Genomic DNA, 15,709 nt, shown 5'->3' with positions numbered 1-15,709 from the left:
GGGCATGCTCACAGCTCAGCCGTGCCTGGTCACCCTGCCCTCTCAGGATCTTCTCACTCCTGGTCTCCTGCAAACCCTGTGGTGCTCATCCCACTCTCTGGCGGCCGCAATGATTACTGTTAATAACCGCGGCCATCTATGGAGTACTTACAGTGTGCCAGGCACCGGGCATTCAATTTAATTTTTTTTTTCATTCTCGAAAGGTGTGTGATTCTACCCACTGTGAACCATGGGTAATCCCCAGAGTAACTAGTGTCATGGAAGGGGCTTCAGAGATGGTCCTGGCATCGTCCCACACCTCGCTTATAGATGAGAGGAGAGCTCAGAAAGGAAAAAAGGGCTTACTGGATATGATACAACTAGTTAGTAGTGCTAACTAGCTAGTTAGTAGTTTCTGCCACTTGAGACCATTTCTCTTCCCCTTCTCAATCTTTGTGCCTCACTTGGGCTCTGTCTTGGAGGAAACTGGCCTGAGCTGTCAGAGGGGAGGGGCGCCTGGCTTAGGGCCTAGTCCTGAGAATAGAAGGTGCAGTCCTCTGATTGATTACATGCATGGTCTCGGATACATGAGGCCGCCTTTGCTCTCTAGACTCTGCCCCCAAAATGGTGAGCAGTAAAATAACAGAGTTCAGTAGGAGTAAGAGCCAGAACTGGGTTTAGTGGTCTTCCTGGAACTGAGCCCCAGGGAAAGCTTGGACGAGAACAGTTCTAGTACCCTCCTGGAGAGATGAGAGCACCTCAAAAAGGCACATCCACGTGCGTGCATGTAGGCATGGTTCTATCTTGCTTGCATGAATTCTCTCTTTCTCTCACACACAGAGAGTATATATCTATACATGTGCATCCAGTGTTGTTGATTCATCTCTGATTAAGCGATTTGAGGCCAGAAATAAATTAAATGTAAGGATCTTTTCTTAGTCCTCTTACTTATTGTCATTGAGTCAGAACCTTCATTGAGCTGACCCTCTGTTGGGTTTTCCTAAACTGTACATTACACAGTGGGAGGCAACCCACCTTTCTCCCATGGAGTTGATGCCGGACTTGAGTTGCCAGAGACGGGGCACCTTTGAGTTTGTAGTGCCACTTCTTACGGACTAGGCCACCAGAGCTCTCTCTGGGTTATATAGTGCATTGACAACAGAAATAACTGTAAGTGGGTAGCTTTAACAAACAGACATTTCTTGGAAGCATTTGAATTCAGGCAGGGGGCTGGCTCTAGAGAAAGATGTTCTCTCTCTCTCTCTCTCTCTCTCTCTCTCTCTCTCTCTCTCTCTCCCTCTCCCTCTCCCTGGACTTCAGGAGAAGGTTATTGTTTCATTTTAGCTTCTGTTGCTTGGCAATCTTCATGTGGGGTGGCATTTCTCTACCCACATCTCTGCCTGCTTGCGCTCTTGTTTAATCTGCTTTTGATTGTAAAGGAGACTGATTTAGGGAGCTCTGGTGGCCCAGTGGGGGAGGAATCGTGCTGCTAACCCAAAGCCAGGTGGTTTGGATCCCCACCTGCCCTGAGGGAGAAAGATGGGTAATGCCCTCCCATAAGGCTGACAGAAAACCTGCTGGAGAGTCAGCTGTGTGTCAGCTCTGACTTGAAGGCAGTGAGTTTAAGACGACAGAAGAAGAATTGATGCTTTTGAGTTGTGGTGCTGGTAAAGAGCACTAATTATCCCGTGGGCTGCCAAGAGAACACACAAATACATCTTGGAGAGAGTGCAGCCAGGATGTCCCTAGAGGGAAGAGTGCTGACACTTCATGTCACACACTCTGGTCATGTTGTAAGGAGGGGCCAGTGCCTAGAAAAAGACATCACACTTGAAAAGGAGGTGGTCGATGAAGGCAGGGAAGACCTTCGATGATAGAACTGACACAGTGACGATAACCATGGGTTCTGGTGTGGCAGCTATGATGAGGATGGCACAGTGTCAGACAGGGCTCAGACCTGTGGTTTATATGGCCGTTGCAGACCTGATGACATCTAGAAATCAGCACTAATACTGCTCATTAACTTAGCAAAGAAACCCCATTCAGAAAGGGGATTTAACCACAGACCCATTTTGTAGGAGACCCAACCCAGTCCAAAGCAATTACCCAGAATGTCATTTAACAACATAAATAAATAAATAAAATGCCTTCTCTTGAAATTTTTTAATCAGAATTGCTTTAAGAGAAGGCAAGCTGGTAGACCTTCCTGTTTGCACAGCCTGGATTAAATACATGAAAATGAAGCAGGGGTTGGGGGCAAGAGATAAAAGCTAATGTCAAAAGTAATTAGCTGACTCCTGATCAGTTGACGTTTTGCTGAAAATTAATTTCACCAGAGGTCAGACTCAATTTAATTGTAGGATTGAGAACAGAACACACAAAGGCGGAGCAGAACAAGGCTGCTTTTTGTCACTCACACACACATCCTTGAAGCTACACACACGCACACACACACAGACACATCCTGGAAGCTCTGCAGCTGCCCTCAACCCTATGCACATTCCCTGGCCCCTCCCGTCTCCACGTCTGTGTCCTGACCCTGTCCCCTTCCTCCCTCAGGAGAAGACCTACCAGCTGGTCGAGAGTGGACGGTATGACACGAAGGACGATTTCACGGTGGTGATACAGCCATTCTTTGAAAAAGTGGACATGCCAAAGAACTCGGTAAATGGGACGCAGAGAGCACCCGCAGTGGCTTCTGAGCACCATCTGTGTTATCCCACATCTCCATAACTAACACCACCCCTTTTTTCTTCCCCATGACCAGGCGGGGCTGCCTGACAACACTTTCTTCGCCCCAGACTGCTTCCATTTCAGCAGCAAGGCTCACGCCCGAGCAGCCAGCGCCCTGTGGAACAACATGGTAGGAAGGCGAAGGGTGGACCTTTGAGGGACCTCTTACCATGTGCCTGAAGGTGTCCCCACAGCAGTGATGACAAGCCCCCTTTCTTTGTCCCTCTCTCCCTGATCCACCTCGACCTGTGCCCTGATCTTTCCATCTCTGCTGCCTCTTTCTCATTCCCATCTTTCTTCTTCTTGGTTTAGCTGCAACCTGTCGACAAGAAGACAGCGCAGCATAATTTTGAAAACAAGATCAATATCTCATGTCCAGACCAGGTAATGTGGAAAGCACGCCCTTGCCGCTCCGCCGTCTATAGCATCTTCTCCGGGTTTCTGCTCTCTTTAAGACCCTCAGCTCGTCCTAGCTGTGACCACCCACGGATGCCATCTGCTTGGGCTGAGGGATGGTGGCCCCAGTGAACTCAGGCCCTGGGGTACTTGTCACTGTCTTGGAATCATGAGAGCCCTGGCACAAGTCTGGGTTGGTTGCAGCTCTTTCAGGCCAGGGAGGCAAGCCTGATGGCAATCTCCTGCTTCATTTGGAAGGCTAGATGAGGTGGAAGTATACCCTGGCTTCATATAGCTGCTGCTTCCATAACTGTATGGAACAGAGACCTGGGGACAGACATTAACCAGCAGGGTGAAACAGAGCAAGGCCCTCATTTTCACTCACAAATTGTCAGACTATTAGAACTCTGTAGCCATTGTCCTCACTCCCAAAACTCCCCCTGTGTTCTCATAGGGACCCCAGGCATGCCCCTGCTCGCCGCCCTGCTGGGGTTTGTGTGGATGGGGCATGATCCCTCTGTGGGCTCAAGAAGGAGCTCACGGTACTGGGGAGGGGTGGGGGTGGGGAAGGCAGACACCAGACTGGGGATTGGAGCTATAGGCTTCCTCAATAGAAAGTGGTGCACCATGGGATGGAGTTGGGTGGAGAACCAGAGGTGACCCAGATGTCCCCAGTCTGCAGGCTGGGAGCAAAGAGGATATTTGCATGTTCTTAGAGAGCTCCATGTGGGCCCCAATCACTGAGAAGGCTCCAGTGCCCTGGAGGAGAGTATGGTGTCGGCTTGACCAGCCTAGTGGGAGGGTGCAACTTTGGGGCTCCAGGGCTGAGGGAGGTTGAGAGTGTACGGACCAAGGCTGCGTTTAATGACAGCTGGTGAGAGGGGGAGCAGTGCAGGATTCAAGCTGAACGTGTTGCTCTTGGCTTTCATCTTCTCACAGGTCTGGCCCTTCCTGAGCACATACAAGAACAGTGTGCAGGTACTGCAGGTGGCTTGCTGGGGAAATGGCCCAGAAGACAGGGTGGGAAAGTGGTCGGGAGTTCCTGACGGGCCAGGAAGAGAGGCTCCATGACAGAGACCATTCACCTGTGTTGCCCAGGCTGCATACGTAAGGCAGGGTAGAGAGCAGAGTAAGCTCCGTTGATAGCAGCCTGTGGAGCGAAGGGTCCAACCAGTCAAACCACAGCTCCATCGCTGACACAGTGAAGATAAGGATCTATACAAAGCAGGAAGGGCTGGGGAACAAACATTGGGGTGAGTGCCAGAGCCATGATTCTTGTATTGGAATGGTGCAGAGTCTGAACTAGATCCAACTTCAACCCGCTGATGCTCAAAATGAGAAGCCCTAAAAAAAAAAAATGAGAAGCCCTGATGGTGCAGTGGTTAAAGCACATGGCTTCTAACAGAGAGGTCAGTGCTTCAAATCTACCATGAGAGTAAAATGTGGCAGTCGTGCTTCTGACAAGATGTTACAATCTAGGAGTTCCTGTGGGCAGTTATGATTTTCCTGGAGTAAAGTCTGAGTAAACTCGATGGCAGCAAGAATTTTGGCTTTGAATATTTAACATTACCCAGGATTTTATTTAAAAAAAAAAAAAAAGCCCTCTCTAGATCCCTCCGCAGGGTAGGACTTTTTTTTTTTAAAGCTCCTTGGATAAGTCTGATGCACAGCCAGTCTTCCTGGCGCTGAGATGCTGGGTCTGATTCTCTGCCCACAGGGTCATGGGAGCATGCTGCTGTGCAGGGACAGAGCCCCTTCTGCCTCACCCCCCACCTCAGGTAAGCCACACCGGGACCAGGACCCTTTCACACCACGGAGTTCTTTGATAAGACTTTTAATGTGCAAACCAGAGAATGTACCTGTGCTTGTCTGGGGTGGTGACCTGGGACAAGCTGCCCTGTGGCAGTCAGGACCAGGAGCCGTGCAGCCCTCCTGACTCGGCCAGTTAGAGGGGACACAAGCTGGAGGCACTGCTGGAAGCCCTCCCATCAGTGGCCAGCCCCAGTGATGTGGCCTCACCAACCCCAGCAGTCCCAAGAGGAAGTGAGTTCTGGGGGCCACTTTTGTGGCCCAGGCTATGCAATCATAGTCAGGTACCCCCAATTCCCACTGAGCCTGAAAACACCACTGGTTGTTCCAGAAGAGACCTGGGGGCAGGGGAGGGCCTGACATGCTTATTCCTCAGATTCTTGGGGGCAGTCCAGAATCCAGCCAGCACGCTGCGCACCAGGCCATGCACTTCACCTCAGATGGTCCACTGCTCACCTGGCCCCTGCATTCAAGTCACAGCAGTGTCCTGCATCACTGCTGGGCACTGGAGTGATGGACCCCACTCTGCCCTTTTGGTTGAGGGGAAGTCCTTCCATGGCCACATTTTTTTATTTTCTCTCCAGCTATCTCCCCTCACTGCTCCTCATCTCTCTCAAGCCTTCTCTCCTTCTCCCCTTTTTTCAGGGTCCCTTTCTCCCCTCTGCAGGTCCAAGATTGTCTCTCTCACAGAGTGACATTGCCTTCATGCCACCCCTACTCCTGAGTGCTGACTCCTGCCTGACCCAAACCCGCATGTTGATTGAGTCGTGTTTCCATTGTTGCTCCAACAAGAAGTCCTTGACTCCAGCCTCGACCCCCTTCGCACAGACTCAAGGATGTCCTTTGTCTTTACAGTGCATGCCCTGAGACCTGCAGATATCCAAGTTGTGGCTGCTCTGGGAGATTCTCTCACTGTAAGGACCCTCGGGCTCTGGTCTGGGTGGAGATGCCTGGGCTGGCTTCCTGGGTCTGAGGCTAACTGGTGGACAGGCAGCTCCATCCGAATGGCTTCTCAAGCCTGTCACCTCTGTAGCATTTACGAAGGTCTTCTGGTTTGCCTTCTGCTACCAAAAAAACCATGATTTCTTCTGCTACCTTCTCCTTTTATTTCTTAAGCCAAATTGTTCTTTACAATAACAACCATAGAAAATGTGGAAGAAGTTGAAGTCAAGCAATTTCCTTATTGAGATTAGTCCTTTGCAGTTCTCAATGAATTCTCAGCAGTCAAGTACCCAAAGGTGTCATTGATCCAGCAGAGCTTTGTTGTTTTGTTATAGTTAATCTTTCAAAATTAATAGTAATCCTTTTGCGGAGTAGGGGTTGATCCTTACTAGGTGCTGGAATTCATGCATACATCATCCTTCCTCTTAAAAAAATCCCCCAAAACAAAAAAAGAAAACGCAAACTCATTGCTGGTGAATGAGAACCAACTCCTAGCTGATCCTCAACTGGGCTTCCAAGATCGTAAATTCCGCAGGAAGAGATTGTCCATCTTTCTCCTGATACTCCTCCTCTGGGGAACTTGAACCTTCAAAGACATGACCTCTGTGTTAGCGGTCTAACTCTCTTCTGCCTGTGCCCCCAGACCTCCCCTTATATGCTCAGCGCCCCCCCCCCCAAATGGTGTGAGATGGATAAAGAGATGGCATTTAGACAGACTGAGTTCTCCCCTCCCAGGTCTGGGATTATCTTTCTCCTTGGAAGGAGGCAGTTGAGACTCAAGTGAGTCGCAAGTTGAAGGGGCTAGTGTGAAAGCATGTGACTGGGGTGTGTGGGGGGGGGATCGCAGAAGGTCAGCCCCGCTCTTTGGACTGTGGGCCAGGGCTTGTTCATCCCACGATGAACTGCATCAGAGGCTACCTCTTTAAAGACCTGCATGTTAACAGCCTTTTGTCTTTTTGACTTGTTGATTTTCTGGTGGATTCTTGTGTTTTTAAAGGCTGGCAATGGAATTGGTTCCAAACCGGATGACCTTCCTGATGTCAACACACAGTATCGGGGACTATCTTATAGGTAACATTCACTTTTCCTCTGTGCCCCACCCCCACCCTACCATGCTCACCTACAGAGACTGGGGAGTGAGTGGGCTTGTCCCCTTAAAGCACATGAACACTAAAGAGCAAGGACTAGGCCTGAAAGGGGCTTTCAGAAGAAAATCCTTGACATTTAGCTGGGGAACAAGGGGTTAGTTTACTGCTGATAATCTCTCTCTGCAGCCCCCCCTTCCAATTATGCAAAGAAAGTAAACCAGGGTTCATACCAGACTCCTGGCTCAACAAATCCAACACAAAATGCACCTGAAAAGCACCAAATCTCTGAGCCTTCAGCTGCCCTCTTGCATGTGTGTTTATGTGCGTGTGCCTATGTAGATACCCTCACGGCTCTGTTTACTACTGTCTTAGATGCATTCGTTCACGCTGTTCTACGTTTACAACTCCACTCGTGCACACACGTGCACGCCTGCCCAGAGACCCTCTGCAGCCCACCACACACTTCAGAAGAAATAAAGTCCCCGCCCACAGGCACCGCTGAGCCCGCCCTGTGGGCCAACACAGCGTGGGTGGGTTACAGAACGTGAAAAGCACAGGCAAGTCCTGGCGCTCGGTTGCCAAGTGCTGTTTCAAAACAAGATACCCAAGTGCTGTGGGAACGTAGAAGAGGGTGTAGCCAACGGCCGCCACAGGCATGGAAGGCTGCACAGAGAAGGTGGCACCTGGGCTGTGTCTTGAAAGACTAGCAATTAGTTGGGTGGAAAGAATGAGAGAGCTTTCCAGACACAAGTGCAAAAGCTCAGGACGTGTGAGGTTGAGGGAGCTGGGTGTGAGTATCCTCCAATTTCTTTCTTTTCTAATAAAGTTCATGTTCATGAATGCTTCAAAGCAATTGGTGGTTGGCTCCGAATCCATTTGTTACCTAGGAAAACAACTCGAAGAAAGCCAGCCACAAGAGGGCGCAATGCTAACGAGGCGGCACGCTTGCCTCTTCCCTTTTCTTCAAAGTGGATTCTAAGAAAATTGTATTCCCCGCCCAACCCTGCCAGAACGGAGAGGAGACAGCAGGGGATGGTCAGGATTGTTCTCAGGCCAAACTCGAGGAGCTGCACAGGCGATGGTTTGCGGGTGGGAAAGAGGTGACATCACTCAGCCTGTAGCCATCAGACTCCAGCGAGCCCTTGGCATGAAGTCATCACCCTGCTGAGAGCTGAGATAAATGCCTCCTCCAGACTCTGTGGTCATACAAATCGCTGGGTGTCCTCAGCCAAGTAGGTGGTCTCTATCAAGCTCCCTTGGAACAAAACGGAGCCTTGTTCCTGGCTGCTCGCTCAGGCCCAAACATTACTAAGGCTTCTAAGAAAAAGGCAAACCAGCAGAAGAGAAAGGAACCAGAGGTTTTTATAACAATCTAAAAAAAACATGACGTTGCATAGCAGCTGCACTTAGTCTTTGCAAACAAAAGCAATGACCTCACCTCGTAGTGTGGGAAAACAGAAAAGAAAGTGGACGCACCACTCACAGATGGCTGATAAGCTTCACATGGTGTGGCTGTGTGGCCGTCCAGGGAAGGAAGAGCAGCCCAGCTTCACCCACAGTGACGAGGCAGGCTCCCGGCACCCAGGCACGAGTGGGTCATTATTGCTAAACGCTTCTCTCTGCAGCAATTGAAAAATCCAATTGCTCCTGTTTCCTCTTATTAAGGCCTAATATTTACATCTTCTGACTCTGACTCCATGGCCTCATTTTCAACAGCTCCTGTCCCTTTAAACACTTTATCTGTCTTCAGTGTTAAAAAGACCTGTCCCAAGATCCATGCACATTAGAGATGAAAGCTCTAGACAAGAGCAACAGAGAGGCATTTTCACACTTTAGATAGAGTATCTACATTAGTATTTCCAAGGGTCACTGGCCCCCTCATGCTCCTGAAGAAGGGAAAATCCTTTGCATTTGGGTAACACCACCTACTATAGCCCCTCTCTGAGGAATTCTCAGTGCTTATTAGCCTTGTAAGACACTTAAGAGGTCAGAAATGGAAGAAATCTATTTGTGTTTATTTAACCCAGTGTTTCCTGTATTTACAGATCTCTTTTTTTCCCTTTTTTCGTAATATCCATTATTATCTCCTGTGAAATAATTGTATGGTAGATTTACCAGAGAAATGAAATTACTCAGATAAATTCAAGCTTCTAGATTAGAAAGCCCAGTCAAATAATGACTTCAAGGTAAAAAAAAAAAGTAAAGTGGGTATGGTTAGTTGTGAATATTTCCAGGTCCCCTCACTTGGTAAGAATCTTAAAACCAGTGAGAGGCTCCAGCTTCAACTAAACATTGTAACAGGTCTTCAGACAATTGCCTTTTCCACCATTGAATCAACTCTGCATGTTTGATACCAAAGGACCAAAATAAAATGCACTTTTTAAAGTTCTACTCTTTTGCCTTTTAGTTAGGAGGCCAATCTCATCTTACTAAAACATCTTCAGTGGATGTTTTAGCACATCTATCAAGAGGTGTGTCTTTGTGCACTGTGGCTGACAAGGAATAAGCAAAGCCTAGCCATTGTGCACATAGTGTAATAGAATTACATTCATCTGAAGCGCCTACTATAGGTCAGCTGTCTGGCATGGTCTTCTTTCATGTTTCACACGATCCTAATCAGAAAGGGGACTTAATAATTTTTCTCCCCCATATTTATTCTTACAAGCTTATTTCTCCACCAGATTTTCCCTTTAAGTTAGGAGTAGATATTGGTCTTGATCAGCCATCACCCTTGATTTTGTACAAATGTGTCTTTAGACGAGACATGACACCAGGAAGTGCTTCATGTATGTGTGTTTGCTTCTCTCTGTTTATTGAAGAGGAAAAGAACTTTTAATACAGTGATTGAAGGAGGTTTGTAAATTTACCATTTTCTCTCAAGTATAAAATATTTTGATTAAGTGTCTTTGGTCTAAAGGAAGAAAGATCCAGAAGTAGATAAAGTAGCAGCTTCATGCTACATTGAAGAAGGTTTGGGAGTTAAGACAAATTCTCAGCCATTGGCTGAATTATATACAAGCGTTTGAGGGACAGTCTGGGAGAGGTAACTGTGAGGTAGGAAGGCAGGCTTCACTGGGGCTTCTTTCTCTCCACTCCATGGGGGCTGCTTGTACGTAGAGCCCTTGATCATCTCCATATGATATACAGTTAATTTCATTCCAAGCGTTCCTTAAATGAAGAACAACTCTGCCTCCAACTGATGGCCTGGACTTTGAGAAGTCTCTCAAAGTTGATGGGCTAGATGCCAGGGGTATCTTCAAAATCTAGAGGGCTGCAAGAATGTGCTTGGGTTACAGAGGGAGACACAGAAGAAAACTACGAACACAATTTGTCCCAAATATTGGAATTTGTTTAACGGAAGCATATTTCTTTCCCTCCCTCCTGCATGGTAGGTAATTTCAGTGCATAAAAGGAAATGAAATCTTTAGAGTGTGCCTTGAGCTTAGATTGATCAGATTTGTTGACGTTAGATTGGGCAGTGAGAGGCCATGGCCTGTATTTGTTCATGGAATTGTACCTGGCCACTGGGCAAAGGAGATCTTCCCCATTTTCTGGAGGTTTCCAGCTCTAGCACTCTGGTTTTTCGGCCTTTAAGAAAAGTAATTGACACCTGTGCATTTATTCTCCTACTCTGTCAATGGAGAGAGAAAGAGAGAGAGAGAGAGAGAGAAACAGGGGTGGAAGAGGGGAGAACCAACAAGAACACCTGGTCAAGGGCTGGGCTTCCAGTGCCACATCAACTAGGGACTCTTCCTTCTGATTTAGGAGACCAGGCTCCGACTCCCTTTTGTCTTCAAATCTCGGATTTATAGAGACAGACATAGAGGACTTTGCGTATCCCTCTCCCTCCTCTAAAGATCCTTAAAATGCAAAGAGATTAATCTGCCACATCTTTTTGTCATAGACACTAAGAAAGACAGAGGTGCATTTGGGGTTTTTTTGTTTTGTTTTGTTTTTGTTATAATTTATAGCTTGAGGGGGAAAAAAACCCAAAGGTTTCTCAGTCTGCCTTTGACCAATATACAAGCGTTAATCAAGGGCTCCTCTTAAGGAAAATCAAACTGTTTTTCTAAGCTTGCCAATTTATTTATTTAGCACAATGCCTATAACCTTGACAAAATTCTGTACTCCAAGCCCGTGATTTTCACAAATTATAATTTTTCTACTTGCATTTGCCTTTTTAATTACATTTAATATCAATGGAATAATACAATATCAATCATAGGGACTTGAATGTTGTTTATTTTATAGGTTTATTATTATTATTAATGTTAATGAAAATTTACACACTTTGGATTTCCATTCATTCATTCATTGTTACACTTTCTCCCTGCCCACCCCCGCCCCCCCAGTTCCCTCTTCTCTTTGAAAAGTAAAAGAAAATTCTTTCATTGTTATACAATCCCTCCCCGAGGTCCACTCCACTATGTAGCCTTCCCTCGGGACTCCTGTCATGACAAAAACACCTAATCACATATCCCTTTTAAACAGTTTTCTCCCTCATCTGTTTCAATGCAGTATACATTATTGAACCCATCTTTCTCAGTCTCCTCTCACTCCCGATGTCAGTCCCGTTTTACAACAGTGGCACTACAGAGCTGCATTTTGTTAAGAGAATGTATTGATTCATTCTCTCTCTCTCTCTCCCCTCTCCCCACCTCCCCTGCCCCACCCTGGTGTTCTCACTCACTGCAGTTCAGGAGGGGACGGCTCCCTGAGGAATGTGACTACGTTGCCTAGTAAGTAACCACAGGGCCTTGAATCTGTCCTCTACTTCCTTCTGACCCCTAGACTTCACAAGAGTTCTTTCCAACTAAGAAACAAGCAAGTCATTTCTCCTTCATGAGCTACCATTTGAAGTAGGAAAAGAAGCCATGGATAGGTAGCCTGGGGTTGGGGTATAGAATAAATGCTGGACTTTGAGCCAGAAGACCTAGGTTTAAGCTTTACTCCCTATATGCTTGCCAGGTGACTAGTACTTGTTACCTAGTGTTCTGAACCTCAGATTTCCTCAACTGAAGAACATTTCCTCACCTACCCCAGAGAATTGCTAAGACAATAGGGTAGTATGCACCACACTGTGATTTGTAAGTGGCTGGGAGCAGGCAGGGAAGCAGAAGACCAGGGGATGTTGTGTTCTTGCTGTCTTACCTAAGTCACCCTCTAGTGACCAATCCTCAACTCATGGAGGGCTCCACATCCCTCCCTCTCCTGTAAGGGCTACAGAAGAATAAGATCTTTGGGGATCCAGGACCCCACAGGACCAGAGAAGATACACTAGCCTTCTGGCTTGAACGCTCTACAGACTCTTCACCCCCTTTTCTTCCAGACATCCTTTGGAAGTTTAACAACAATCTCACCGGCTATGCGCTGGGCATGGGAGACGCCAATGACACAAATGCATTTCTCAATCAGGCTGTTCCTGGAGCAAAAGCTGAGTACGACCTTTTGGATGGGGGCTCTGGGATGGCAAGAGGGAGGTACAGAAACCCCCTTCAAGATCATTGAACTGACTTCTGGGTGCAAAGGAAATATTCATCCATGAACAAGAATGGTTTGAGAAGGTCTCAGACCACTTCCTCACCTGGCCATGCCTCAGGCAGAAGCTAGTGGGACTAGGGAGATCGGAAGGAATGAAACCCCTGGAGGCTCAACTCCTAGCCTTGCTTATGTTGGAAGCAAGATCTAATAATTGTGCTTATTCACCAACCTAACCAGATTTTTAAAAATTATTATTATTTAATAGTATTAGAAAGATCCACTCTCCCCAGAGCCTCAAAAGTGGCAATTACCCAAAAGGTCAAAGGGATGGGACACACAGAATCTCCAAGGATAGTACATCCAGTCTCTTCCACTGTAATTGAACTAGCAATAAAGAGAGTAGAGAATCCCAGAACCAGCCAGTCTCCCTGCATGAGCTCCAGGGGGGCCCCCTCACCCTGCTCTGAGAGCACCTCCAGCCTGGCTCTCCTTGTCCCTCATGTGCCGTCTTCTTGCCCAGACTCACCACCCCCATCTGGTCAATGGGTATGCCCTTCAGGCCCATTCCCTCAGTCTGGGGGACTTCTGAGAAATAGAAACAGGGTAATAAAAATAGCAATAGAACAGATGATCCCACACCAGGTTCCCGAGACCCCACCTCAGCCCTGTAACAGGGCCTGAGCTGGTAGAGAATTGAAGCAACTGAAATCTAGTCCTCCATGGATTATAACTCAAACACATGTACCATATACACATATCTATTTTATTATGTCTCTTCCAAAAGAAGCATTTATATAAGATTAAAATATACATAATAAAACTCATAACCATTAGAGGGGGGAAAGAGGAAGCAATTACAGGCAAGGCGAGGGGAGTTAGGAATTAAAGGAAGTGTACTAAAACTTTCAAAAGTCTACTTTGAAGTTGTATGCAAGTCCTTCAGAAGAGGGTAATGGTTTGTTTCCTGGCACAGGAACAGAAAAGAAATTGTGTGTGTAGAATCTTAGAAAGGAAACTGGGAGCAGCAAAAAAGTATAACTCTCTTCATTACACCTTCAGAATGAACGCACAACGGGCTTTGCAAAGAGTGATTTGTTGCAATAATTCCCCAGAGGAGGCAAGCCCCAGCTCGTGGCTTCTCTCTTCTTGGAGCCTCAGGGTCTCAGACAGCTTGGCTCATGCATCCGGGGTGATTCCAGGGAGCCTCCAGTTGAGGTCTTTGGGACGAGAACCCTGGGCCAAGGTGCCTCCCAAAGACACTGATCTCCTCTCCTTCCCAGGGACCTCGCTCGCCAAGCCCAGACTCTGGTGCAGAGGATGAAAGAGGACAGTGTGAGTCAGATTTAAGTTTGCTTATGACAATTAGTTGTCTGCTTCCTTAGGCTTGTCCCCACATGGGATGGTCTGCAGGGAGAATCCTTGAGACAGTCAAACAGAGGCAGGACAACACCCTGTTGGAGACTCTCTGGAGATGATGTCATGGGGGGAGGGTTATTGCTGTGCTACTGACCTTGAAAGTCTCTCTGGATGCTAATTAAGGTTCTGTGAGCTATAAATAAACCTCTAAAATGAATTCAACTTGGAGTTCAGAGTCTAGTATCCCATATGGACAAGGAAGTTGTGGGGGTTGAGGCTTGGCTTATTTGTTTGTTGGAAATCATCAAACATTCTCCTCCTTCTGTGTAGAGAGTAAATTTCCACAAAGACTGGAAGGTCATCACTGTGCTGATCGGAGGGGGTGACCTCTGTGACTCCTGCACGGATTCGGTAAGGGGCACGGGGCTGGGCCAACTTCTTGCTCCTGGCTTGACGCAGTAGCCCTTGAAGATTCTGAGAGTAGTCCTGAGACCAGCCCTGTGTCGTCATTCCATAGCGTCGAGTTGGAACTGACCCCTTGTAAACCCTCCAGCAGGTTTTCAGAGGCAGTAAATTACACCAGAAGAGAGTGCCAATGGTTCTCCCACAGAGCAGCTGGTGGATTCGAACCACGTGCCTTTTGGTTGGCAGCACAACTTGTTATTACCACTAAGCCACCAGAGCTCCATATTGGCCTTAGAATTTGTCCAACTGCTTCTAAATGCGTGCGCGCACACACATACACACTTTGCCCCCGGTTGCTGGTTCCTCTTGCACGTCCCCCTTCGCGTCTGAGTGGTATAAAGTGGCATTTACACAGTGCTTCTACACCTCCCTCTTACATCAACTAAGAATCCGCAAAGAAGAAACTACAGGAGGCCAGAGGGAGACCAAGTCCTGGGGCTGGAGTCGGGAGGAAGCCTCTGCCCTACCACCGGCCTACCCTCACCAACTCTCCCCTATTCCCTTCCTTCTCTTCAGAATTTGTATTCAGCAGCCAAGTTTTTTGGCCATCTCCGCGACGCCTTGGACATCTTGCATAGAGAGGTGGGTGGGACTCTTCCTCCACAGCCTGGCATAGCTCAAGGGTGGCCAGGACTGGGGAAACGATGGTGGAAGCTGCCGCAGGAGAAAGCCAAGGCCAAGGGCACCTTCCAGTTTCAGGGCCTGAAAAATTACAGTCCAGAGGGATCTCAGGCTTCACTAGGGGAGACAGTGTGTGCTCTCACAGGTGCCCTCCCCAACCCAGGACGTTCCCTGGTTGGGAGTTCCTCGCCACTGGCCCCAGTCCGGGCACTGCATTCCAAGTCCTAGGGTGCAGCAAGGCTCTCTCTGCTCCTGCACTCAGAACGTGTACTCACTGTGTCCCTTGGCAAGGACACGGTGCTTCGGCTGCCCAGGAATGAGTGCTGGCAGCCAGGTCCTCCTCCAGTGGCTCAGTCCCCATTCCTCCTCAGCAGAGTCAGGTTAGACTGGGGGGAAGTGGTCAATGGCTAGATCAGCAAAGGCCAGGAAGACGCTCTGCCAGATACCCTGACGCGGTGACTGGAGCAATGAGTCTGAAAATATGAGGGATGGTGAGGCTGGAGCAGAACAAGGCAGGGGGCAGGTCAGCTGTTCTCAGCATTGCTCTGAGTTGTCGTCAACTCAATCATCTCACCAAATCTAAAGTGAGGGTGCTGGGCTAAGCGATAGCTTATATGAGCTGAACTGCAGCATTTAGGCTCCAGGCGCTGTCCCACTCCGGGCCGTGCCATTGGCTGCAGCCCCTGAGGGTGACATCCGTGGAGTTGTGAGGTGTTCCGCCTGTAGGTAGCCCTGTGTGGATTCCTCCCCATAACCCCAGTCGAGGGATCACGGAGCTGAAGTTGTAAAGGGGCCCACTCTCCAGCTTCTCCTTTTCAGGGTACTGAAGCAGCTTGAAT

General features: G+C 48.1%; 1 protein-coding gene across 1 annotated transcript in view; it reads left to right on the top strand.

The window, feature by feature from the left end:
• Positions 1–15,709, top strand: part of PLB1 (phospholipase B1) — a 194,642-nt gene that overhangs the window by 118,914 nt on the left and 60,019 nt on the right. Inside the window, exons 25-36 of the mRNA XM_006880687.1 lie at positions 2,539–2,643; positions 2,747–2,842; positions 3,025–3,096; positions 4,048–4,086; positions 4,826–4,886; positions 5,773–5,831; positions 6,857–6,930; positions 11,643–11,686; positions 12,277–12,385; positions 13,709–13,760; positions 14,115–14,195; positions 14,766–14,831. Of these exons, the coding sequence (XP_006880749.1) occupies positions 2,539–2,643; positions 2,747–2,842; positions 3,025–3,096; positions 4,048–4,086; positions 4,826–4,886; positions 5,773–5,831; positions 6,857–6,930; positions 11,643–11,686; positions 12,277–12,385; positions 13,709–13,760; positions 14,115–14,195; positions 14,766–14,831 (858 nt within the window). The remainder of the gene's footprint in view (positions 1–2,538; positions 2,644–2,746; positions 2,843–3,024; positions 3,097–4,047; positions 4,087–4,825; positions 4,887–5,772; positions 5,832–6,856; positions 6,931–11,642; positions 11,687–12,276; positions 12,386–13,708; positions 13,761–14,114; positions 14,196–14,765; positions 14,832–15,709) is intronic.

The sequence above is a fragment of the Elephantulus edwardii genome, unplaced genomic scaffold (genome assembly GCF_000299155.1).
Source record: "Elephantulus edwardii isolate Elephantulus edwardi_28Jun2011 unplaced genomic scaffold, EleEdw1.0 scaffold00009, whole genome shotgun sequence".
In the NCBI taxonomy this organism is placed as follows: Eukaryota; Metazoa; Chordata; class Mammalia; order Macroscelidea; family Macroscelididae; genus Elephantulus; species Elephantulus edwardii.
Note: the sequence above shows the minus strand (reverse complement) of the source record. Positions and strands in the feature narration are given on the sequence as shown.